The sequence below is a fragment of the Eubalaena glacialis genome, chromosome 2 (assembly GCF_028564815.1).
Source record: "Eubalaena glacialis isolate mEubGla1 chromosome 2, mEubGla1.1.hap2.+ XY, whole genome shotgun sequence".
NCBI classification, from domain to species: domain Eukaryota; kingdom Metazoa; phylum Chordata; class Mammalia; order Artiodactyla; family Balaenidae; genus Eubalaena; species Eubalaena glacialis.
In genome coordinates, this window is record NC_083717.1 from 13353584 (window position 1) to 13380385 (window position 26802).

At 43.5% G+C, this 26802-nt stretch overlaps 1 protein-coding gene across 1 annotated transcript in view; it reads left to right on the top strand.

Moving 5' to 3' along the window:
• PIP4K2A (phosphatidylinositol-5-phosphate 4-kinase type 2 alpha) overlaps positions 1-26802 on the top strand; it is a 175461-nt gene that overhangs the window by 105564 nt on the left and 43095 nt on the right. The window contains exon 4 of the mRNA XM_061181592.1: positions 13200-13352. Coding sequence (XP_061037575.1) covers positions 13200-13352 — 153 coding nt within the window. The remainder of the gene's footprint in view (positions 1-13199; positions 13353-26802) is intronic.

The window sequence follows — 26802 nt, forward strand, 5'->3', positions numbered from 1 at the left end:
TGTCCTGTTGCCGCCCTGGGTGACCTTACAAGGTGAATACTGGCACAGCTCACCCTCTACTTTCCCTTAAAGAACAGGCCCCTAAGGCAAATCAGGCTTAGCTAGCATGCTTTCTTACACATCTGTGGGCCTCCCTGCCCTGCCCCATTGTTGAAAGTTTCCAAGAATCTCTCACAGGGTCACTCAGGCATGAGAAGCCTTGAAGCTGCCACGTTTTGAAAAAGCAATGCTGGCCTGGCTGCCGGTGACGTTCCCTCCTCTGTGGACCTGGCCGAGGTTTCCACGGAGGTCCAGGCTCTGAGCAGAGGCTCAGGTGTGCCCCGGAGAGGGCTGAGGGGAAGCGGGCGGGGAGAATGTGAGCCCTCGGTTTGCTTTTAAAAACTGCGATGGAGCCAGCGTTCAGGTGTGGGCTTCATGTGTAAGAGAGAAAAAACTTCGATCACACTTGGACTTGAATTTACTGCTGCAAAAGCCAAGTCACCTTTAAAGAATAAATTCTGGAATAGTAAAAAAGCCTTGTATAAAATAAAAAGGAATAATTCTACATTATGTAAGAACTGTTATTACGTTTCAAGAGGCCGTGTGAAAATAGAGTGCTTTGAAAAGAATGAACAGCTGATAACTTTGACATCCTAAGAAAATCTCCTCTGACTCTGCTGCTACATTCAAATGTGTTCCTTCCTTTGTGCCCCTCCTTTTTTTTTTTTTTTTTTTCATTTTTTAAAATAAAATAGCTACACTGGTGTTTCACAGAAACTGACTTTCAGGCCCTGTGCTACAGGATCTGGTTAAATTCCTCAAGTCATTACCACAGTGAAGTCCTTATATTTCTTCTGAGAACCAGCGCTCTTAAATGAGATCCAAAATGGATCCATTAGATCCTTAGTTGCTGAAATACTAAGACACAAACCGGGTTTCCCTCTCTTTTTTCCCCCTAAAAACAAAACCATGTAAGTTGATATTTAAGTAAGTGCAAATTGCTGATACAAACTTTGAAGGCAAATTAGGCGACTGGAGGATGATTCACACGGAACTAATTGGCAAGTTAAGCTCTTAGCGTTAGAGATCAGTACAAGGGAGAACCGGTGTGAGTGTAATTAATCATTTGAACACCACTCCTTCCCTCAGCCATGCCTGGTGCTTTTGGCATTTAGATTGCTGCTTTTTCTTTGGCAACTGTATTTCTATTTAAAAATAAAGTGGGTGTTTACAGTAACTTTAGTAAACCAGACATACACAGTCCCTATGCATCCACAGATTCCACCAACTGCAGATCGAATTGCAGTTGGAATCGGTGGATACAGAATCTGCGGATGCGGAATCCGCAGTTGCGGATACGGAGGGCCGACTGTACTGGCTTCCCTCGCCATTTCTGTGTTCCTTTCCCAATGTCTGTACCTCTTAAAAATTTTTCAGCTGGGGCAGGGCCCCTGAGTTTAAACTGAAGGTAACATCGTACACATGGGGCTTAACCCACCTTGTTGGCTACTTGGTTTGGAAAACGGAGGAAGTTGTGCCAACAGTGGCTCTGGCTTGGTGCGTCTGGGTGCCTGCGCACCGCAAGCCAGGGAGGCGGAGTGCTGTGCGCTTGCGGGGGCCGGAGGGGCTGTGGTCTCGGCTGTTCGGCTCACCACTGCCCGGACACTTCATTCACCATGGCCAGAACAGGTAACAGGTATCAGTTGACACCTAGTGCCAAACTGAACTCTCTTTCTCGATCTGATTTGAAAAGTGGGATCAATGACCCGGCGTCTCGTCATCTTCGGAGGCGCTGGATTGCTCAAGGGGCCCAGGCCTCTCACTGTTCCCCTTGTGTTGCTCTTTTTAATTTTCTGAAGCGCTTGCTTATTGGACAAATGACTTTTAAATCTCTGTGGCGAAAAGGAGCCTCCACCGGGCGGTTCATTTAGTATTCAAACCTTCATGTTATATCAGATGGATAAATGTTCGCCGCCTGCCTTGCGTGTGTGTGAATGCCATTTTGCTGCACCTGAAAAAAGTCAGTATGGGTCCATCTGATCAAAGTAGAACATAGTAATCAGCCAACTTAATTGACTTCCGTCAGCCAACTTCAACTTCTTGAAAGGAACTGAGAAACATCCCTGCTGTCTCCGTAAACATTTGTATCTTTCCTCTGGTTTTGATTTCTTGAAAATGTCTTTTAAAAACAACTTCTTTTTCTTGCTGTTAAAGATAAATTCAAGCAACAGTTCTAGAATACTCATTATTAACAACAGTGTCACTGAACGTACATATGTAAACCTGTGTGCGTATGTGTATGCATGTATGCTCAGTGCTTTCAGATTCAAAATTTTCTCCAACTTATTAGTGCTTCTTAAAATCACTTCACTGGTTTGTAATATGCACAGAGGTGAACTGTGTTCTGATCATTGTTGGAACAATGTGACTCCCCATGACCGTTCTTTTAAGATGTCTTTCAAGATGAATGCTCCCCCAGAGGCCTCGCTGTTACGGTTGCTACAGTTCTGTTCTTCCATCTCCTCTGCCACTTTAAGCTTCGCTCCCCATAGGTGGATGATTACATGCACGATTATCAACTCAGTGTGTGGTTATTTGCACCTACTGTGTGTAAGGCTCTGTGATAGACATTATAGGGAATGCAGAAGAGAAGAAAGGATGAAGGAATTTTTTTTTAACTATTACATGACAGATTCTGTATTAGATGCTAATGAGATTTACAGAAACCCAGGCACCTTGATTTTTAATGTTCTTCAAGAAAAACGCATCTCTCTTTCCAGTCTCTCATAGTATCAGAACCTCTTATGACAGGCCTGGGAAGTCAACTAGAGGCTTCGGTTGAAGTTTCTGAGCTGCAGGAAGGATTGCCCACCAGAAACCAAAAAAGTTATACAGGATGGCGATGATGCAGTTAAAGCTAAATACACCATATAATAGAAACTGAGCCCTCTGGTTCTTTGTGGAGGAAAATATTAGGTTTGCTTTTCCCCTGCCGCATCTCCTGAATTAGAATCCCTTGTTATTCACATCTGATGCATTTTCTTCTTTGTATTGGTAACAGAGGATTCTAATTTTAAAATAATTAATTTTAAAAGCTAACGTTTTAAACTTTTGATGTTCTTGTTTCAAGTTTAAAAATAAAATTCTCAAGTGTTAAAGACCTTTAGCGTATACTAAACTTTGGGGAAAAATTTCTGCCAGTATCTCTAAAGTCTATCATGGTGTTCGCAAATGTAGATTTCCCAAATATAATGGAAACTGTCTGAGGGCAGGAGCTGTGTCTAGCTTGTTTACCGGGGCTGCAGGCCCAGAGGTTAGCACCAGCCTGCTCTGGGCAGGCACTTAAGAAATATTTGTGGAAGAAAGGGAGGGACGGCTGAGGGGGGAATCCCCGGAGAAGTGGGCCTTCTGCACCAAAGCGTGGAGGCCAGAACCAGATGGTGGCGGGCTGCGGGGAGCTAAAGAAGGGAACGTGGAGAAAGTGGGAACTGGGCGGAAAACCTCAGCCGGACTCTTCAGCCCAAGAGCAGCCCTGTGGATTTTGCACAGGGGAGTGATGTGATGACACCTGGATTTTATGAAAGCAAATGGAGGCGGTTATGCGTAGAATGCATAAAAGGGAGGTAAAGAAATTAGGAGGCTACAAAATATCCCAACGAGTGAAGAAGAGGCATGAACCAGGGCACTTGGCACTGACAGGGTTGAGCTGAGAGCAGCTTTACGGGACGGGGAGAGGGGAAAACATAGGAGCAAAGGACAGGAGCAGAGGTGTTGGACCCTGAGAGAGCGGGAGAGTAGAGGTGCCAGTCACCGGGGAAGGGAATTGTGGGGATGGGAGAGGAGAGAAAGGAAGTTGAGCTTTTAGCCTGTGAGTGTGGAGGTGACCTTGAGGTGCCTGTGTGAGGCTGGTCAGCGTGTAGTTGGCCATCCCGGGATTGGGGTCGGGAGCAGAGGCCCAGATCTGGGAGTGATGGGCACAGAGGTTCTTGTACTGTCTCAAATTTGCTGATTCGAGCCAGATGAGCTCTTTTATTCCTGTGTAACTGTCTCTCGTCTCTTGGGTTTGCCCTGCCTGCTCTTTCAGTTTCTCCTCACACGTGTTGGCCTTTCAGCTTAGCTACTGGGAACCTCACGATGAATAGCGGACGGAAACTCTGCCTGGGCTAGAAACCGAAGGGCACCCCTCAGATTGGACAACTCTCCTGACAGACTTTTGGGAAAACTCCCTCCCAGCCCATCAGCACCCTCAGATTTCTTTCATGTGCTTTTTCTGCGGTTTCTCAAGTGTTGAAGCAATTACTGCCCCACCACAAACTGACCCCACCTGACAACTCAGGCTTGCTGTTTGCCTGCGATTTCCGTTCCTGAACCCACGTTGGGTTAAGTCTCGTCATTTTCAGCCAAGCACTGACAATCATCCCTGCCAGGGAGCTCCTGTCAGGTGAGATGCTGCCCGTTTGCTTATCAGGAGCCTCGGACACAGGCCTCTGGTATTTTAATGAGTCAAGTACCAACCTGAGCTTTGTAAAGGCGATCTCACGGCGCTCAGTGACGTTCCTGCAACTTTTCTTCTTTCTCTGCTGGTCATTACCGTTCATTTCTGTTTCCTTCTTTTCTGGTAAGTTGTTTCATTATTAATAAGTGTTCAATTGCACTGTGTTCTGCCCCCCTCTGCAATGAAAGCCATTCCACGCCTGGGATCACAGCTCAGACTTTCTTTGAAATTCCCCAAGAGCATAACACAGGGCTTTAAACACAGTGGGCTTTTAATAAATCCTTGATGATGATGTTAGCACGTTGGTCTTTCCCTCCCTGATGAGGTCAGAGGACCATCTGCTCGCTCAGATCCGTCAAACGCAAACCCAGAAAGCAGCCTCGTCCAGGCTCTGGCTCCCGGCTCCCGGCTCCCGGCTCCTGGGCCGTGTGATTTGAGACGTGTAATCGTAATCCTGAGTTGTCAGCAGGGCAGGTGTCAGGTCCATGAAACAGGTAGCCCGAGTTGGGAGAAAGAACATTTTCCTGCGAGTTGGGAAGCTGGTTTGCGTCTTGGATCTTCAGTGACTGATACTGTGACTTAATCTAGTCGCTTAGCCCTGGTAAGTCTCAATTTTCTCATCTGTGAAATGAGGGAGAAGGACTCCATGCTCTCTGAGGCCCTCCCAGCTGTCACATTTCTGAATCTGTTATTAAGTCACGGCCAATAGGTGACTGTCACTCAGGTTCCTGTACATGATACTGCCATGTCTCCTTTGTAAGGTGCTGGCTTTTACACATTTGAGCATGGCAGAATTGATTGTACATGGCCTTCCTGTTGACTAAATGGAAAAACTTTCATACATTATTTTTAGCAGAAATACAAACTCATATCAAAATGGAAAAAAAAAAAACCCCAAATGTCTGTAAGACTATATGAGTAGTTCAAGGATATTAAATGTTCAAAATGCTTGGGTATTTAAAAGATGGATAGGGGACCGTAATGGTTGGTGTTGATAAATCATGACTTTTTTTTTTTTTTTTTTTTTTTGGCTGTGTTGGGTCTTCGTTTCTGTGCGAGGGCTTTCTCTAGTTGCGGCGAGTGGGGGCCACTCTTCATCGCGGTGCGCGGGCCTCTCACTATCACGGCCTCTCGTTGCGGAGCACAGGCTCCAGACACGCAGGCTCAGTAATTGTGGCTCACGGGCCCAGTTGCTCCGCGGCATGTGGGATCTTCCCAGACCAGGGCTCGAACCCGTGTCCCCTGCATTGGCAGGCAGATTCTCAACCACTGCGCCACCAGGGAAGCCCCCAATCATGACATTTTTATGAGAAGTATAGAAAGATTGGTGGCAAAGATGAGCTAATTAAATTGACATTTCCTCCACCCCCCTGGAGGCCCCAGTAATCCTGGACCTCCCACTGTGGAAATAAACATCTTCAATGCAGACTTTTAGAGGCTTGGGGAGGAAGGCGAGCACCATTAATCCCTTTCTTTGGGGAAAGGAGAATAAATTTCCAATTATAAATGTAGGAAGGCCATTCAAGAGTGAGTTTCATCTCTCATTATCTTCCTTTATTTCTCATTGAGGGCTGACATGGCACTAGAGAGTCAAACACAGCTCTTGAGGTTTGAGATGGGGTGTTGTAATGCTACCCACCAGGGTTCTTGGACTCCTTAATCAACAGAAATTGATAAAAGGCCAGACGAGAAATTCAGGCAAGGCTTTACTGGGACTCGTAGTGCAGCACTAGGGAGGGAAAGCACGTAACAGGTGCCCATGCTTGCTCACTGAGTGGGCAAGCCGGTCCTTTAAACGGGGTGAGGGTGGGGGCGGGATGGAGGGGGGGCTTAGGGTGGTCACCCTCCTCGCCCCCCCGGTGGTGCTGGGTGCAGGGATCGTGTGCAGGACCCTGCTTTTCTCCCAACACCTCAGAAGTGGCAGTTGGGTTTTTGGTCTTTTTGTATCTTGTTCACAGTCTGCCCCGACTGCATGCAGTTGTTTTTAGTCCCTTACAGTTTCCTTGTACCTGTTGCTGGAGGAGAGGCTTGTCCAGGTGCAAGCAGTGCAGCGGGGGTCCCGGGTCCCAGCCTGTCTCTGTAGATCTGTGATGTACTTGGCTGTGGAAAACAGGAGTGGTGGACACTGAGTTTACTTATCCAGAGGCGAGATCGTCCGGCAAAATGGACTAAATGATCCTGTTCTTACGTGCCCTGCATCTACTAGCTTGGCCCTAGAACTTTCACTTTTGTCCAGCGGTTTATGGTATCCCCAGCTCCCCAGCAAGCCTGGCAGCATCCTCAGGAGCAGCACGGGCTGGCTGTCACGCGTCCACCGCACTGGACTGAATAGGGGGCACCCGTGATGTCACCTCGCTCGCCCAGACACGGCCCAGGGTCTACAGCTGGGCCCTCGGGGTGACGCCTGTGCTCCGGGGACTCGGAGGAAGAATGTTTGGACCAATCACAGCCGCCTGTGTGCTGGATGATTGTGCAGTAGGAAATGTCCAGACAGGCAGATCTCTAGGACAGAAAGCGGATGAGAGGTTTCCTAGGTGGGGGGTGGAGGGAGAATGGGAGGGACTGCTTATGGGTATGGGGTTTCTTTTTGAGGTTGATGAAAATGTTCTAAAATTCATTGTGGTAATGGTTGTTTAATTTTGTAACTGTACTAAAAACCAATGATTTGTGTGCTTTAAATAGGTGAATTGTCTGGTGTGTGAATTATATCTCAGTAAAGCCATTAGGGAAGAAGAATGTTTGGAGTTTACGATTAGTTTATATTCAATATGAGAACTTTTTCCCCCTCCACCATTGATTTTGGCTGCCTTTTTCTTGATGTAGGGGCTTATGTTAATAGTATTTCCACTTAGAACAAGTGAATTTAAGGAATTACATAGTTTATAATATACAGCTATCAAACATATAGAAGAAAAGGGTAGCCAATGAATAAAAGCAAGTTTGTTGCGGTTTGTGTACATTTATCCTTAGATCCCCCCAAACTAAAAGCAAATCACCATCCATTTGCTAAGTCTCCACAAACTGAAAGCAGTAACACATTAATGAATCCTAATTAGCAGAGCAAGAAGGAAACCTAGAGACCATTAAGTCCAACTGTCTTTCCTTGCAGATAATCAGATAACAGAGTAAGGAGTGGGGGGTCTGACTGCCCTCAACTTCTCACTGCTTCTCTTTCTGCCATACGTGCTGAGACCCGAAAACCTGAAAAGCAGAGAAAGGTAGTAAAGGAGTGACTGTTGTGGGCAGATGCTATGTCAGATTTCTGTTACGTCTGTATTTTCAATGTTGAATTAAGCCTTTTAAGGCTCTGCATTGAACGGGATTGTGGATTTTGTGGTAGCCCAGCACGTTACACAAATGACTTTCCAGACCGGCATCCCAAGGTTGCTTTTCCAAACCTTCTCTCCCCTCAAGCCCTCCCACAGCCCGCCCCTGCTCACCCTCCTTGCCCTTGCTGCCACCTCAAGGTCACCCGAGGCCCGGTCGTCAGGCTCCCTGACGTTCCCTCCCCTGTACCTTCAAGTCCGTTGGCATCTTCAGCCAGCCTGCTTTCCTCCCCTCCTCCTCCTCGGGAAGGGGTCACCCCAGCTCTCCGGGCTACCTCCCCCGTGCTTTCTCCATCCTTTAAAGAACTGGCCCACTCCTCTGCCATCCCTCCTGCCCTTTGGCTGGAGAGGATGCTGGGAGCTGAGCAGGGGCCACGGATAGAAGGGAGACCTAGTGGGGTAGGAATTTTTGACTTGAAACTTCCTTGTGTAAAATGTTTTAAATTCTTTTTCAAACTGCAAGTGGTTCTTATTGAGGGCTGTGGAAAGTAAGCCGTGAAATGGAGAGTATGAGAGTGGCGAGAATGTGGTTCTTGATTTTCACTGGGTACAAACCAGAGGCTTGGCCTGGGTGGAACAAGAACCAACTGAAGGGACTTCCCTGGCGGTCCAGTGGTTAAGACTCTGCACTTCCACTGCAGGGGGCACGGGTTCGTTCCCTTGTCGGGGAACTAAGATCCTGCATGCCACGCTGTGCAGCCAAAAACAAACAAAAAAAAGGAGCCAACAGGAAGAACCCATTCCATAAGTCCTTCATTTTTGACTCACCAACTTACAGAGTAATTGGCTAATGTTGATCTGCACCTCTAAATGTCTTCCAGGTTGAAATTTGCTATTTATAATAATAGCTACCATTAAGGAGTGCTACTGTTCCAGGCACTATTATCAAAACTCTGTCTTATCTAATTTAACCCCCAGGCAAACTTTTAATGATGATGATTCTCATCATTATTACCTTTCTACTAGTATGGAAACTGAGGCACAAAGAGCTTAAATAACTTGCCCAAAGTCACACAGTCTTGACGTAGAGCACCCGTGTGTGATGCTTATACTGTCTTCTGGCTTCAATATCAGTGCTATTTGGAACTTGAAAGGTCATCAGACCTCTGCTTATGACAATATGAACCTGAGAGAATATGAATAAACTAAATAAGAGTATGAATAAACTAAATGTAACACAGAGAGATAGTTTTGATGTTCAGAACCCTCTGATGAGTGTGTACGTCGTGGGCTTAGAATGTTTGCTCTTCTGATGGCTTCTAGACTTGCGTAGGTCTATTAGGATATTTCAGAAGACCAGTCAGGGGGTGGAGGCCTCTGCAAGGCCTTCCACGGACGCCGTCCCACTCAGGTCTCAAAGCAAGTGGTTTCTGCCCTCTGGGCCTCTGTTTTCTCATCTGTAAATTGGGTGATTTGGAATAATCTCCAGGGTTGCCTCCACCTGTCATGCTCTTTGATTATGACGTTTATTTACACATAAGGGGACCCTTTGGGGCTTCTGGAGGTCACTCCCCAGCTCTGTTTCTCTCAGGCCTTTCTCCTCCTGGCCTCCCAGACTTGCCCAGGCATCCTGTATGAGGCTGTGGTTCACTCTTCCTTTGTGACACAACAAGGGACACTGAGGGATTTCAATATTCAATTTCTAGATAGCAGACTGTTCTGACTACATTCCATGTGTGTCCGTGACCTCCTTCCCTTAGCTCGTCCTCTCGTTCTTGCTGAAATTGTCCAAGTACATCTGGAACCTCTGACGTGTTATTTCCACGCTGCTCTAAGAACTATTGCCATCTCTCTTTAGTCCTGGCCCAGATGTCCTAAGCCATCGTCATGCCCCTGCTCAGATGGTGGTTGGACTCTCTTCTGACTGGACTTCTGCTGGAAAACGTCAAATCACCTTCTGAGGCCTGTGCTGCCCCGCACTTCCTAGAGCCATATCTTCGAGGAAATACATTTTTTAGAGTCATAGGAGGTCTGAGAGAGAGACCTAGTTCAGCCTGCCCCCTCCCCTGGGCTTATCCTCTGTCACTTTATAGTCCTGGGAACTGAGGCTCAAAGATGCTGAATGCCGTATCCAAGGGTCAGTGAGTGGAGAGAATGTTCTAGGTCCCAGACCAGCACCCTGCCTTACTCAGTACTGCCGTTACTAACACACACGCGCTTCTATCTCATGTCAAAGGTTACAAAAAGTCAATGATTATGGTATTAATTAATGGCAAAAGTTTAGCCTTGTCTTTGTAAATTGCCCCTTTTGGTTACCTCAGAGGAAGCTTTTAGGCGGGAGCCTTAGGCATGTCACTTGGCTCCACTGTACCCCAGTTTTATTATTTTCAAGTGGAAAAATGCACCTGGCTCTTTCTATCACATAGGAATGTTGTGGAAATAAATATGAATATGGATTTTTCCAGGCCTTAGAGTCATTCCAAGGATCACACATTTTGTGTAAAATTGCATTCACTCTTCTGATTGTCTGCTTGTCTAAGGCTTTCAGTAAATCTGATTCATATATTTTTATATTTATAGTGATTATAAAAGGTATATTCTGAATTTTGACAAAGTGTGCTTGTTCCTAATTTCACTGGTTACTGGAAAACAATGAGCCTTAAAAAAATTCTTCCACACATTGGAAGTAGATATTGTGGGTTGGGACTACTTATGTGATTATTGAAAAATTGAGTTAAGGCAGAATCAAGATGAGAATTTGTAAAGTTTTATATGCCAGGTCATTATGGGAGGGCCTGTATCCTTATATAAAATCTGTAATGAATAATTATCCATGTCTGAAACTGAAGGGAAAGGCAAAGAATTTGGAAGGAGATAGCATCTGTGCTAAGGAGTTAGTACCTTTTTGACTCTGCCTTTCTAGCTCTTTAGTTTGTAAATCCATACGTTGCTTTGAACGTAGTATTATTAAACATTTCATTAATGAATTAATAGTGAATGCAATGAATTATCATTCTTCACTGTAAAGTTTCACATTTTAATCAAACCAGGGTTGGACAGACTATAATGGGACAGGCATTCAGGCAGGTACGTTTGTAATTATAACACACTTAATACACTAGACTCTCCACACTCTGCACCAGACAAATCCCATCGTAGCCACTATTCAGTAGACTCTTGGTTCTCACGTGTGGTCCGCAGACCCTCTGCGGCTGTATCAGCATCTCCTGCTGCTTCGAACGCCCCATCCCACACCTGCCAGGTCAGACGCTGCATTGTCACGTGATCCCCAGGTGACTCCATTGCTCATTAGAGTCTGAGAAGCACTGACTCTGCAGCTTTCAATTCTGTTCTTTCCCACTGGTCCGTAATAGAATGTTACATATTCATATCCAATATGCCTAAGAAAACAGTCTATGAAACTGATGCTGCTGTAATTCTGTCCTTTGCTGAATATAATTATCCTTTACTATTCCCCCCTCCCCCCAAAAAGTTATTTTACATGTGTTGTCAGTTTTACAACATTTATAACCTGGTCCGCCTGTCTTTCATTAAGTTGATTGTTCCTGCTTTGATTTTTATGCCTGAAAGTAATTTGTAATCTTACAATTCCTAGTGTTCTTGTTTTATTTGGAATAACCTTTTACAAATTAATGTTTGGGAGGAAAAAGACCGTTAGCCAAGAGCAATGATTGCTTTTTTTGGCCAGTGTTTAAAACCCCCAAAGAGGGCATTCACTTTGATTTTCTTCCCTTTTGTTCTTAGTAGGAAGTGGCATAAAGGAGGATTTTTATGTTTGAGGAAAAAAATCAATATAAGTAAGAATCAAACTCTTGTTGATATAGCCATTTTCATCCTGAAAATCCTTTTCCTCCTTCTCAGTCTATCTGATGAATTTCAGCTGTCTTCATCATTGAACATGGCCAGATCCTGCTATTTAAAATCATTGGGAGTTACACTGATTTTTTTCCCCCCCTCCTCTCACGTTTTCTAATAAGCTAAGGAAAGCAAATTCAGTTAATTGGCAGGAGCGGCTCCGCACTTGGCAGTTGTGCCGGTTGCATTCAGATCAGGATGTGCCGTCTCAGGACGTAAAGACAGCAGCCGAGGTGCCAGGGCTGGTCCTGGAGATGACAATGCGCTCCCTTCCCTCAGCCCAAGGAGGCCCTCCACGAGTTGCTGCACCACCACAGTGTCGTTAAGACCTCATACGGCTCAATCCTGGTGGATTTCATCTGGAAAAGAAGGAAAGGTTAAGGAGGCTTGAACATTCTAGACTGATGGGGAACTCTCACTGACAACCATGATGCAGTGATACCACCTGCCTCTCTAAAGACATCTGTGTCCCGTTAACTAGACAGACTTTGGTTCGTTGGGGCTTTCGAATGCCCACTTTGGGAGAGGAAGGTGAAGTGGGACTGTCTTTCCCTGTGAATCCCTCATACGCCGTCCAGTGGGGCTGGGCAGGGAATGGAGGTTGGTTCTCAAGGGCACAGTTAGCAGAGGCGAAGACAAGACTTCCTCAGATGCTGGGGGTTTGCTGATCCACTAGTCTGGTGACCAGCGTAAGACGGTTGGGGGAAAGCAGGACAGACTTCCTGGAGGCTCTAGGAAAACAGATTCAAACAGGGGAGTCACAGGTGAGAGCAGGGGAGACTTAGCGGGAGTGACAGTGAGTATGGAATGAAATACTAGATCCTGTAGTGAAGTGATTGCAGAAGAGCGCCCACTCAGAGCCCTGCCCCATCCTCTCCAGGAGATGAATCATCCTCAAAAATGGCTGAAGTGGGGTGGAGGATGGACCAGGTCAGAAACTTCTGGAGCTGTGTTAGAGCACACCTGCCCAGGCCAGGCCCTCCCAGGGCAGCCATGGGCCACAGGGTTTAGTAATTAAGTTGTTTACTACTTGAGTAATTGACTAGTTGAGAACTTGGGTTCCGAGCCAGCCACACTGCAGATGGCATTCTGGCTCTTCCCCTTACTAGCTGTGTGACTTTCTCCCAATGATTATACCTCTCTGATCCCCATCTCCTCATCTGTAAAACAATGGTGATATCAATAGTAACCATTTCATGGGAATGTTATCAGAGTTGGGAGAAGTCCTCTGTGTATAACGCTTGGCAGAATACCTGTCATATAAGGAAACACTCAGGGAAAGTAAAATGTCCTTTCATGGCTGGAACCTAGTTTTATTGAGAGGGAAATCTCAGCTCTTGTCCAACTCAAAAGAACAAGGTGAACAAAGTAACTCTGATTATAATTCTAGACATTAGAATCACTGTTTTCATTTCTTCTGAAGGACTTGCCATTTGAGTTACGATGAATAGAAAATGTTGTCCTCCTACTTATCAACTTCTTCCAAACACAGATGTTTTTGAAAACTTGTGGTGACAACAAATGACCTGGAAATTAGTCTTTAACCGGTTCTCTTCCCTCCTCCCCTGTCATCCCACGGGAAGAATTCCCTGACCAGGAGTGCACCCCTTCCCAACGACTCCCAAGCCCGCAGCGGAGCCCGGTTCCACACGTCCTACGACAAGAGGTACATCATCAAGACCATCACGAGTGAGGATGTGGCCGAAATGCACAACATCCTAAAGAAATACCACCAGGTAATGTTTATCTTTATGTGAAACTCTGAGAAGGTTGACATTTGTGACCAATTATCATCAAGGCCAAAGATTTAAATATATAGTTAGGACATGACTAGAACACATTTGACACAAAAATTCCCGCTAGCTGTGTTTTTAAAAATTACTGTGGCCGGATTATCGACAGTTAACATTTAGGAATGATAGATCGGTAGTTAATATACGTAACACATTTAATCTAAATACCCTTCTGTACAATAGTTGTGATGATTACCATTCTGATTTTAAAATCACTCTGCTTAAGGTTGGCAACATTTCGGAAGTTATTTTGCACGTGCTGGAAGTGAGGTGCTGACCTCTGAGTATTTATCCATTTACACCTACAGATCCTCTCCTGCTTTCACTGGTCTCTTCCTGTCCTGGCCCCAGAAAGGCCCACCCCCCGACTCACAATCTCCTGCCCAGAAAAGTTCCTGATTTTAGAAAGTGTTTGTCTACTCACTACCTCCTTTTCACGTCAGCATTATCCCCTCATCATCACCTGGGGATAAAATGAAACTACCCTTGGGAACAGCCGTCTCTTTCTGTTTCTTTCCCACCCCCCAATCCCCCCTCCCCCACTCTCTTCCTCAGTACATTCCAGCGCAAGGGCCTGGTAGAGCACACGGTCCCAGCCCCCAGCTAGAGCTGTATGAGGTCATACTGTGAAGTAGTAACAGCATGAAGTCCCACGTCAGACAGTCCTGGGTTCAGATCTCAGCCCTGTCACTTACTAATAGCCACGTGACTTCTGGACTTTAAAGCCTCAGCTTCTTGATTTATACGGTGGAGATGGAAACATCAGCTGACTCCGGAGCCCTGAAGATTGTAGGGCAGGTACTCAGCACAGTGTCTGCCACACGCCAGACTCTCCACACGTGGTGGGGTCATAGCGGTCATCAAGTCCTACAACAGTGGCCAGTAACAACTGTGTCACCTTGAGAAAGTGTAGTCTTATGGCATGAATATGACCATTGATGGCAATATCACAGCAGCCACCTTGAGAACTGGTGTTTAAACCACACACTGAAACACACTCACACAAACATACACACATGCTGTTGCTGTTAACCAGAGGCTTCTCAAGTGTTTAAACCATCACATCAAGTACCAGCCTCTCAAAGTGACTCCTTCAAAGGCACTGCTTGGTTGGATTTGTAGGCTCTGAGGTGCCTGTAAAAGTCAGCTTCCTTCCTTTACTGTCACGCTTTCTGCTGTAACATCAGGAATTATTTTTTTTTTTTTAATTTATTTATTTATTTATTTACTTATTTTTTGGCTGCGTTGGGTCTTCGTTGCTGCATGCAGGCTTTCTCTAGTTGCGGCGAGCGGGGGCTACTCTTCATTGCGGTGCATGGGCTTCTCGTTGCGGTGGCTCCTCTTGTTGCAGAGCGTGGGCTTCAGTAGTTGTGGCACGCGGGCTCAGTAGTTGTGGCTCGCGGGCTCTAGAGCGCAGGCTCAGTAGTTGTGGCGCACGGGCTTAGTTGCTCCGTGGCATGTGGGATCTTCCCAGACCAGGGCTTGAACCTGTGTCCCCTGCATTGACAGATGGATTCTTAACCACTGCGCCACCAGGGAAGCCCCAGGAATTATTTCTTGCCAGTTGCTGCTGCTTCTCAAATATGATCAACTGCATTTTTTTTAATTTTATTTATTTTTTTTAACATCTTTATTGGAGTATAATTGCTTTACAATGGTGTGTTAGTTTCTGCTGTATAACAAAGTGAATCAGCTATACATATACATATATCCCCATACCTCCTCCCTCTTGCGTCTCCCTCCCAACCTCCCTATCCCACCCCCCTAGGTGGTCACAAAGCACCGAGCTTGATCAACTGCATTTTGCTTGCAGTGAGGTCTATGAACAAGCTACTTTCTGTTTCTGGAAACTTGGGACTGCCCCTCATTTGTTTTTTTCAAAAACACTGGTCAGCCTCTAAATCCATTAAACATCTAATCAATCTTTTATAACATCTATTCCTTTTGAAATCTGTCCTACAACGCTTATGCTGTTGCCGATTGTGAAGGAAATTTTAAAGTGCTGGGTTTGTACCTATGAGGGTAAAAGCACTCAGGCATTGGCTTCTGAATAAATGGAATTCTAGGATGCAGCTTTAGCCATTCACTCCTCTCTGGAACTTAATGTCGTGCTGATGCATTCTTTTTCTGCTTTCTTTAAATTGTCTCAGAACTTTCAAAGCAATGTGATACCTCAATGACTGATGAAAACATATTATTCTGATAAGTGACTATGATACTATTCTAATACAGTGTGACATGCAATTCAAATATCAACTTCTTGATGACATCTTTCAGAATTTTTTGACTTTACAGAAATTACAGTTTGAAACGTTTCCTCTGGGGTAGTTACTGTAACAAACATGCAGATTTGACATATCATCATTATTACATAAAATACATTGGGGACCAAAATAAGTCTATTAACATGCTCCAGGGGCTGTCACAGTACTAAATATTTCATTTCAGTGCTACAGAATGGTTATTTTCTTGGTATATTCTTTATCCAGAAAAAGCTCATTTCTCATTTCTTGAGCATCTGTGTTTTGCTTCTTATAAAAAGTATTTTAAATATAAAGGGTCTTAGTGTTAACCTTAAAACAGAGTGTTGTAGGTCAATTATTCTTGAAAAACAAACAAAGCCATAGAAAAAGGGGTCAGATTTGTGGTTACCAGAGGTGGGGGAATTGGATGAAGGTAGTCAAAAGGTAAAAGCTTCTAGTTGTAAGATAAATAAGTACTCGGAATGCAATGTACAACATGATAAATATTAATGCTGCTGTAGGTTATATATGCAAGCTGTTAAGAGGAAATCCTAAGAGTTCTCGTCACAAGGAAAATATTTTTTTCCTATTTCTTTGATATTGTGTCTCTATGAGATGCTGGATGCCTACTAAACTTACTGTGGTCATCATCTCATGACGTATGTGGGAGTCAAATCATTGTGTGGTGTGCCTTAAACTTGTACAGTGCCGTATGTCAATTATATTCAATAAAACTGGGAGAAAACAATTTTTAAATAAACAGAGGTAAAGGGTCTTAGTGATTGAGAATCACCATTGTTAATATGATTTATTTAAAGGACACTACATTGAAGGTCAGGAGACCTAAGTCATAGTTTGTCACAAACTGGTTACTTAAGCGACCTCTGAACCTCAGTTTCCCCATCTGCATTTCATTCATCCTTTCATTCGTCTGCGCATGTATTTACCCTTTTTCTTATTGAAGTATAATTGACTTACAATATTATACTAGTTTCAGGTGTGCAGCATAGTGCTGCAATATTTTTATAGATTATGCACCACACAAAGTTATTATAATACTATCGACTGTATTCCCTGTGCCGTGTATTTACTCTCGACCTAATTCCAGAGAGGATGTAAGGTGGGCTAGACTACTTTTAGGATTTATGTCTAGTCAAAATTTTTCTGTCTCCTACGTCAGTGGGGACTGTCAGTTCATTTATTTCTTCTTGCTTTTTGTTGCTTTACCTTCAAATGTGACTTTGCTTCTGAACCCCCCCGTCTGGACAAGTCAGTAGGCGTGTTCAGATCCCAGATCAGTAGATGGACAGGCTCTCAGAGAGGGCGGCTCCTGCGGAATAAATTGGATGGGCTTTCTGACAGCTTTGGTTACTCTATGGCGCTTGACGTCTCTTTTTTCTTTTCTTTCATTGTTTTTTTGTTTTAGTAAGATATATCCAGAGGTGCAGCTGTATTCTGGAAGGTTAAAATTACCCTAAGGCCAGCCTCCGGAGAAGTAGAACATTGCTAGATATTTAAATAAATTCCTCCTGGGGTTAATTTTCTGATGAGCCAACCTCACCAGCAGTGCTGTGTGACAGGTGGTTTTCAGAGCACAGACTCTGCAGCTGGCTGCTTTGCTCCCGACCTGCTGTGTGACCTTGGCCAAGTTTCCTATCCTCTCTGCACCTGCTTCTCTGTCTGTACAATTTGGATAATAGTACCTCCTTCATCCAGTGTTGTACTAATCAGGTGAATTGATATTTATTATAGAACCTGCTCAGAACAGTGCCTGGTATATGATAAGTGCTATGTAAATGATCGGATAAGATCATTAAATATCTTTCTTGCGCATACTTAGTTGCTGTAGTCCCGGTGTCGAAATCATTTGCTCTTTGAATCCACTAGGGGGCCTGGTTTCTGGTAGAGTATGGCACAGATGCAGAAAAACCTGAAGATTCAAACCATAAGGAGTTAGATTTTTTTCCCCAAGCTCCAGCATCTTGCCTTTGTCCTTATTTGCTGCCCAAATCCTACCCTAATTTCCACTGTTCGCTAAGAAAGCGTAGCATCATCTTTCAGACCAATGGAAAATTTATATTAAGCAGAGCAAACTTTTATGTCTCTTTTCCTTTGTTTTTCTCTTTTTTTTTTTTTTTAAGTTTTATTGATTGATTGATTGATTGCTTGATTGCTATGTTGGGTCTTCGTTTCTGTGCTAGGGCTTTCTCTAGTTGTGGCAAGCGGGGGCCACTCTTCATCGCGGTGCGCGGGCCTCTCACTATCGTGGCCTCTCTTGTTGCGGAGCACAGGCTCCAGACGCGCAGGCTCAGTAGTTGTGGTTCACGGGTCTAGTTGCTCCGCGGCATGTGGGATCTTCCCAGACCAGGGTTCGAACCCGTGTCCCCTGCATTAGCAGGCAGATTCTCAACCACTGCGCCACCAGGGAAGCCCCTCTCTTTTTTTATGGTTGGGAAAATAAATTAGTGCTTTGGTGTAAATATCCTTTTCTTCAAATTTCTGTTAGGTTAGGACAAACTCAGGTCTTATAAATTACGATTATCCAAAGAAGAGGGGATATATGTATACGTATAGCTGATTCACTTTGCTGTACAGCAGAAACTAACACAACATTGTAAAGCAACTATACTCCAATAAAAATTTTAAAATATAATAAATAAATAAATGACAGTTATCACCTGATTAGCTGAGCAATGCTGAAGAGCATTCAAAAAGGAAAAAATGGTCAAGAACCTTCTTGAATGTCTTATGTCTTCTAAATTGACTGATTTTTTTTTTTTTGACTGACCTGAATTCATTGGGAGTTTTGGTATCGTGTGGCTTCAGCTTTAATTAAGAGTCAATGTCAATAAAATTTTAGAAATTTTAGGGAGGGAACAAGTTCCAATGCAGATGATCAAGAAATGCCTTATGAAAATAGTGTTAGGAATATCTTTTATGTTTTTGAAATGTAATGTTTAAATTTATTTGTTTTTTATTTCAAAGTGACTGAGTTGACAAATTGACAAAATTTATAAAGTAACCTAAAAATCCTTTCTTATCCTTTGTTATTTGGGAGACAGTAACTTGAGCCCAATCTAGAAGTTACACCTAAAATTCTGAAATCCTTGTTGAAAAAGCTAGCTAGTACCTCAAGTTGCAGTAAAGGAGTTGAGGGTGAATGCTTGACTTTTTTGGAACCTCCTTGGAGTACATCTTTTTATCCTCCCACGAAGGACAGTCGCATTGGCCACAAACAGAAACTGAGAAAATAGGTCCCATAAAAGCCAAAAATTAAAATTTAAAAATTGAGGGCGTGGTGCCCAAAGAGAAGAAGTTACACACTCCGTCAGCGCTTCCCAAACTGCCGATTATAGACGGAACCCCCGCACATCTTGTAAAAAATTTACGTTCCAACTCAGTAGATCTTGGGTGGACCTGAGACGCTGTGTTCTTCACGTGCTCCCGGGTGATGCTGACGAAGCCCCTGTAAGTGGCAGCACAGGACCAGCTTTCCAGAGCAGGAGAAACGTTCCGAGTCTGCTCTTTGGCTTTTTTGTTCTCTTCAGAGGAGAGGCCAGTCGAAATGTGAAAAGCACATTAAAGTTTTAAGCCCTATAAGCACCTGGAACTATGAGATTCAAGGCAACTCCCAGCAGAGCCTCTGTGCCTTCAGAAGCTGCACATACTTTTCTTGCTTCTCTCTTAGTAAAGTCTGGAAGGCGCTGCCACCTCCAGGGTCCCTGTGGCCTGGGGAGCGCCCCTTCCAGTTCCACTCTGCAGACACTTTGCAGATGGGGGCATCACCGTCTGTTCCCAGCGTCCCAGCCGTCGTTCCCCAGGTTTCCAGCTGCACGGCCCACTCATCAGCACGTGTTTCCTGCAGCACGTTATCTCCAGTTTCTGGAATTACCGTTGTTCTTTTTTCTTCATATATCGCCTGTCTCCCCGCCTCTCTCCAACATCTACGGATTTGACATTTTCATTTTAGCCTCCACGGCACTTGACTTTCCTTTTCCGTTTTCTGTCTCCAAACATCTCTGCTCAGTTTGGGGTAAATTTCTCAGCTGTGTCACCCACTCCTAATTCTCTATTCAGCTGTTCTAATCTGTTGCCTCCCCGTCCAATGATTTTTTATTTCAAAGATCATATTTTTCCTTCTAGAAGTTCCATTTAAAAAAATCCACCAGTGCACTCCTGATCGTTTTTCATTATATAATATGCTCATTTCTGAACTTGCATCCTTTTATTTCTTCAAATGCTTTATGCATGACTCTTCAAGTTCTCCTTCCGGTAGTCCTAAGCTCTGCCGTCCCTGGAGGTCCTGCATTTGTTGCCTCTTGTGTCTGCTGCTCAGGAGTGACCGGCCCGAGCAGAAGGCCCACAGCACGTGGAGTCAGGATGCCGATCGGGGATGGAAGCCAGTGCGGGAAGAGGAGGGGAGGAGGACCGGACAGGGGGGAGGGCAAGCTGCCAGGCAGGCCCCCCCAGGACACCGCCAACCTGGCGGGGCCCTTTGGGGTCCTCTACCCAGATGCTGCCATGTTGGGCCAAAGGGACAGGAAGGCAGGCCCAGAAGGAGCTGCCAACCAAAGGCTGCTGACTGCGCTCCAGAGCTGGGCAGCCAGGCCTCCCAGAGCGCGTAACGCCGGGATGCTCGGGGCAGTCCATCTGCATTTCAGTTGTAACCACTGAGTCAACTCCATCTGTACTTACGGTAAGGTGAGTTTTTTTGTTTTGGTTTTTTTTTGGTCTTTTTGGCCACACTGCACGGCTTGTAGGACCTTTAGTTCCCCGACCAGGGATTGAACCTGGGCCCTTGGCAGTGAAAGCCCAGAGTCCTAACCACTGGACCACCAGAGAAGTCCCTGATAAGGTGTTTTTTACAAAGCCATTTCATCTTTAATGGTGATGTTATGTATGGGTCTTTAGAACAGCATAACAAACAGAGTTAGGAGCACCAATGTTTGCATTCAGGTATATTCTGCAATATCTCAGTACTAAGAATGTTTGTAAATACTGCAGAGGAATGTTTATTCCTTTTAAGCCTGCTTTTTATTAAGTTTAAGAAAAGCAGTAAAATTTTATACTTACATTAGCTTAAATGGAGTCATCCTTACATTCTTTTATGACTTAAAACTATTTGAAACCAAAAGATATCATATTAATGGACACAGACCATTATCCCAAAATTCAAGGAATTTTGAAGGATAATTCAAAATATTCAAGGAATGTTTGGATTATTTATTTATTTGGTCCTTTTAAAGCAAACCAATCCTTAATTTCAGGCTGGCTTCTTTCTCTTCTTTCTGTCTTTTCTTTCTTCCCTCCTTCCTTCTTTCTTTCCCTTTTTCTTTCTTTCTCTCCCCCCCCACCCTTATGAAAAGAATGTTGTTGGAACAATCTATAAACATAGGCAGAGACACAATAAGGATGACAGATAATTTAACCTTTCAAAAACATTAACTGAAGCAAGACTTTACATTGAAGTATTAATTTGATGCTATATTAAATTGTCACTTCAAGCCTCTAAAAAAAATGAGTGAAACATGATAATAACAGCAATTTCCAAGAGCTGGAGCCCAGGTTCACACTATCATGCGGAGATATAAATATTTATCCGTTCCAGTACATCACTTAGAATCCTCTCTGCTGAAACCTTCAGTCAGCTGTGAATCTTTTAATGGCATTTCATTTTGCATGAGAAGAAGCAACAAATCAGGGATTCATAATACTTGTTATTCTTGTTGAGCACCCAAGAGCAAAGGAAACCGAGATCTTGTGGCTATTGCATTTTATGTTTTTAAAATTCCTATTTCACCACGTCAGTTTGTCATTACATTACAGTTCTGACAAGCTGTTATACAGGAAAAAGCTCTAAGGGAGACTAATGAAGAGATAAAATTTGCCTTTACTGGTGACACCATGGAGTTTTGTACAAGAAGATATTTTTTAAAAGAAGACAGAAAAAAGTAAAAACTGTTACTGGTTACAGATGAACATTGCCAGCAAATACAAGTGTCTGAGAAGCACTCTTGGAAAAAACAGAAGCCACCGCAGGATAAATGACAACGCAAGGTGACACGAGGCATCCGGCTATGAAAATGCAAAAGTGAAAAATACTTAATAAAAAACTATTTTTAAAATGCAGATGTAGGTAATGCGGTGAGTTTAACACTGAGAATATGGACGCTGATCCCAAGAATACTTGTGATGGTTTTAGCTCCATACAGTAAGTGTAAGAAGAATTGATGGCCATCAAGGTCACTTGTTAAAAATTTGGGACTAACTATTCCATGCCTTATTCAGATGGAAGCTCAGTGTCGTCACTGAATTGCAAGCATCTGAAAGCTGCCAGTTCGTGTGCCAGACAAGACTTTCCCTGTTTGATGTGAGAGAAGGTGACCTAGAGAGCCTGGAGGGGTGGAAATAACGGGCCAGCTTTGGGCCGCAGATGGGAAGGCCTCTGGGAAAGGACCGAATCTAAGGAGCCACTGAAAGGAAGGCTCTGCAGGCTTGTACATACACAGCTGGGGCTCTCATAACAGTCATCCCTCTGGCAGATGTGCGCTTTTAATTCCTGATCCACACGTGGATGACCAGCCTTGCCAAGTGTTTGGTCCACTTGTGACCTCTTATCTCCCTTGGGACCTCAGAGTGGCAGAGGGCAGAAGTCCACAGACTCATCTGACCTCTAGGAAAGAGTCTACTGGGCGGCACTAGGGCACTGCACCTGTTGAGTCTGTAAATTAAGATTTTAACATGGCAGGCAAGGAACATCTGTGTTATGTCCTTTGACAGTGAGGCAGGATTGCCTTGTAGCCACATCAGGACCCTGGTTGAAAGTGAAAGAAATACCTACACTTATTTTATTTTTTATTTTATTTTATTTATTTTATTTATCTTATTTTATTTTATACTTTTTGGCCACGCCGAGCTGCTTGTGGGATCTTAGTTCCCCGACCAGGGATTGAACCTGCACCCTGGCAGTGGAAGCGCCAAGTCCTGACCACCGGACCACCAGGGAATTCCCCTACACCTTTTTTAAAGAGTGACCCTCGGGATTAAGTCGCTATTTCTCCATTCTTGTAATTACAAGAATTGGAAGTTAAGCATGTAAAAAGGAGGAAGCAAAGATTCATCCTTAGATTGTCTTGCAATCAAATCAACAATGTTAAAAAGAAATTAATAGATGCTGAGGATGTTTTTAACTATTAAGAAAAGGTTGCTCGTGCCACAAAACTGATCATGATTCTGTAGTGCCACCAGTACACGCTTTTACAATAATTTTTGCAGCATTTGTTTACAGGCTGTTTTGTTAACTTGTCAGCGATCAAGCTTTTGAAGGGGAAGTGCTTAGAGTTCTCATCCCAAAAGCAACTTGAGTGAGAAACAGAATTGTTTAGTGTTTCTTTTATATTTATAAAAATATTGCCTCACTTTGTAAACAAATACACACACATGCAACATTATTCATTTTTGGAAAGTCTGTTCTGTGGAGATTCCCTGAAATTGGGAGTTCCCATCCTGCCTTTAAATAGAATCCGTTTCTCAGGGAGCATTTGAGGAGCACGTCAGGTGGAAGCCTTGCCTCCCTCGCCCTCTCCTTCCCTACTTCCTTTCCCACCCCTCGCCCCAGGGTCCTGGTTTCATCGGCTCCTGCTTGAATCACCGCCGTCCTTCCAGTGCTGTTTCCCTGATCTTCACACCCTTCACAAAACCCCTGTGCTCTAACTACTAATATTATGCCCCATCTCCAAATGCGGAGACAGAGAGAGGTTGAATAATTCCCCAAGGTCACACAGGTAGTGAATGTGGAGCTGGGTCAGGAAGGCTCGAGCAGCGTGATGTGGCCATGAGTTTACAGTCTCCCTAGATGTGGGATAACGTCCAGCAGTTTGTGGGGTGGGGGAACCCTCATAGATGTGCCCACTGGTGTAGGGGTGTGTGCACAGCATTTCCTGGGTCAGCTGGTGAAGAATCTGAGAGGAATCATATCTGGGCCTGTTTGTGTCAACTCCCACACGCAGTGACTCCTTGTGCAGTGGTGCCCCAGCCGGGTGCTCATAGACCCAGTGAGACATTCCTCCACTGACATGAAACGGTGTCTTCCCAGTGCCCGCACCCAGAAATTCAGTTCACAGGGAGAATTTTCTCTTCTGTAAAGTTTTGACGCAAAAATGCTTTCTAAACCTTTGCTACCAACCGCTGCTTGTCAATACTGGACTCTAACACTATAGGCTTTCTGTGGTTGTGGTTTTGTACATATTTATAAACTCAGGAGTTTTAAGTTTATTAAATCTCTATTTTTCAAGGTGTTCAGAGAGCCTCATAGGTGAGCCTTGCCTTTGAGAACAGGTGCACATAGAAACTTGCTGATGAAGTGGATCAAATTTGATCTATTTTTTTAACATGGAGTAATTTATTTAATCTTAAAGGTAGAGGAGTTGTAGAATGTAATCTGTATGTGTGTTTTCCCCTGGGGGAAGAAAACAGCTTGTCGGTGATTTCCTGTGTAGTAGTCAGGTTTCTTTAACATATTCATCAATATGGATAGTGGTCAGTATCTGCCCTGTTCCGGGTGCTCTGTGACTCTGTACCAAGATTTTGATCTAAAAGACATCTTCTGCCAGCAGGACTTTTAAAAGATAGGCCATGATGAGAATAATTGAGCAGAATGGCACAAAGCAGAGGACTTGAACAGCCAAACGGAAACCTGTGTGCCTCCATGTGTTTAAGGCCCATCCAACCATGTCTCTTCAGAGGTACCAGACAACCACTCTTTTTATTTCTTTACATCAGATGTGAGGAATCTTCATTTCAACCAAGAGCTCTTTACCACCTGTTTTGTATTAGCGAAAATCAAGTTAATTTACTGTTTTTTGAAAGGTGAGAAATAGAAAATGTTCCTCTGATCAGACTTTGCATTAAGAACAGGTTGGGGGTGAAACTCAGAAAAATCCATCAAACTAAAATATGTAGCTCAATTATGGTCAGTAAGATTTTTTTTAAGGGCAGGAGCATCTTTAAAGTCTTCCAAAACTCTGGGTGGCAAAAATCAAACTCCTCTACTGATGCTGTTCATCTTTTCTTTAATGATAAAAACTAAAGGCTTTTTAAAAAAAAATCTTAAGATGGTTTAATATTATCAGAGTTGATTATTACAGTGTTTACCACTAAAAAGTTTGAAAGGGCATTCTGATTACTTTCTTATTTTTATAAAATGTTCACTGTACAACAGAAAAATTCGAGCAGAATAGTTTTTTTTTTTTTTTGAAAAAGGAAGAAAGCAGTTACCCTAAATTTCACCATTACCATGGTGACCATTCTTCCAGACACATCTCTGTAAATAGGCACAATAGGTACAATTTTTACAATTTTGGAATCATGTTACTCATGCTGTTCAGTTCACACACATGTCATGGGCATAAAAGAGCTTTTGAAATCTTCTTTCCCCTTCATTTTAAAGAAAGGAAAACCTAACTTTCCTTTGGAAAGTGCAATGGGACCCAGTTTGTAAGGATGGTCTTTTGAGGAGATGTGTCTCCATCTTGTGGCCTTTTAGAGTATGGTCATTCAAGACTGATAAACCCATGTTGTGTTTTTGCAACTCTCCGTGGAAATGGTGTCAGTTCTGGGACTTGTTCAGTGGATTTGATGAATCCAACATGGGGCCAGAGAGTGTCCATCTGTCTGTTGAGCGGGGGCAAGCCCTTTTACACACCACTGCTCTGGTGGGCAGTTTATTTATTTCTTCATTGACATGAATTTTTTACTCAATGTCACTTGTAAATATACAAAGTATTCATTTTAATGTATCCAAAAAAAGAAGAATATTTTTTCATAAATTATTTTTTTAATTTTATTGAAGTATAGGTAATTTATAATGTTGTATTAATTTCTGCTGTACAGCAAAGTGACTCAGTTATACATATATATATTCTTTTCATATTCTTTTCCACTATGGTTTGTCACAGAATATTGAATATAGTTCCCTGTGCTATACAGTATGATGTTGTTTATCCATCCTATATATAATAGTTTGCCTCTGCTAAAATCAAATTCCCATTCCTATCCTCCCTCGCCCTTGGCAACCACAAGTCTGTTCTCTATAGCTGTGAGTCTGTTTTTGTTTCATAGCTATGTTGATCTGTATCGTATTTTAGATTCCATATATAAGTGATATATGGCATTTGTCTCTCTCGTTTACTTACTTCGCTTAGTATGATAATCTCTAGGTCCATCCATGTTGCTGCAAATGGCATTATTTAATTCTTTTTGATGGCTGAGTAATATTCCATTGTATATATATACCACATCTTCTTTATCTATTCCTCTGTGGATGGACATTTAGGTTGTTTCCATGTCTTGGCTATTGTAACTAGTGCTGCTATGAACAGAGGGGTGCATGTATCTTTTCAAAGTATCATTTTTTCTCAGTATATGCCCAGGAGTGGGATTGCTGGATCATATGGCAACTCTATTTTTAGTTTTTTGAGGAACCTCCATACTATTTTCCATAGTGGCTGCACCAATTTACATTCCCACCAACACAGTAGCAGGGTTCCCTTTTCTCCACACCCTCTCCAGCATTTGTTATTTGTAGACTTTTTAATGGTGGCCATTCTGACTGGTGTGAGGTGATACCTCATTGTAGTTTTGATTTGCATTTCTCTAATAATCAGCGATGCTGAGCATCTTTTCATGTGCCTGTTGGCCATTTGTATTTCTTCTTTGGAGAAGTGTTTTTCAAAAAAACAATTTTCGATTGGGTTGTTGGTTTTTTGTTGTTGTTGAGTTGTATGAGCCATTTGTATATTTTGGAAATTAAGCCCTTATCGGTCGCTTTGTTTGCAAATATATTCTCCCATTCTGTAGGTTGTCTTTTCATTTTGTTTATGGTTTCCTTTGCTGTGCAAAAGCTTGTAAGTTTGATTAGGTCCCATTTGTTTATTTTTGTTTTTATTCCTTTTGCCTTGGGAGACCAGTGGGCAATTTAAACATTAGAGTCTCAATAAGAAACAGGAAAACCAGGACTGGAGCCCGACTCTCCCAGCTTCTAACACTGAGCTTTCTCCACAATTTCCTTTTTAACCTCGACTTCAACACTGTTAAAGGAGTTGATCTTAGTGGCCAAGTCACGCTGCCTCAACCTCATGAAATCATCGTAA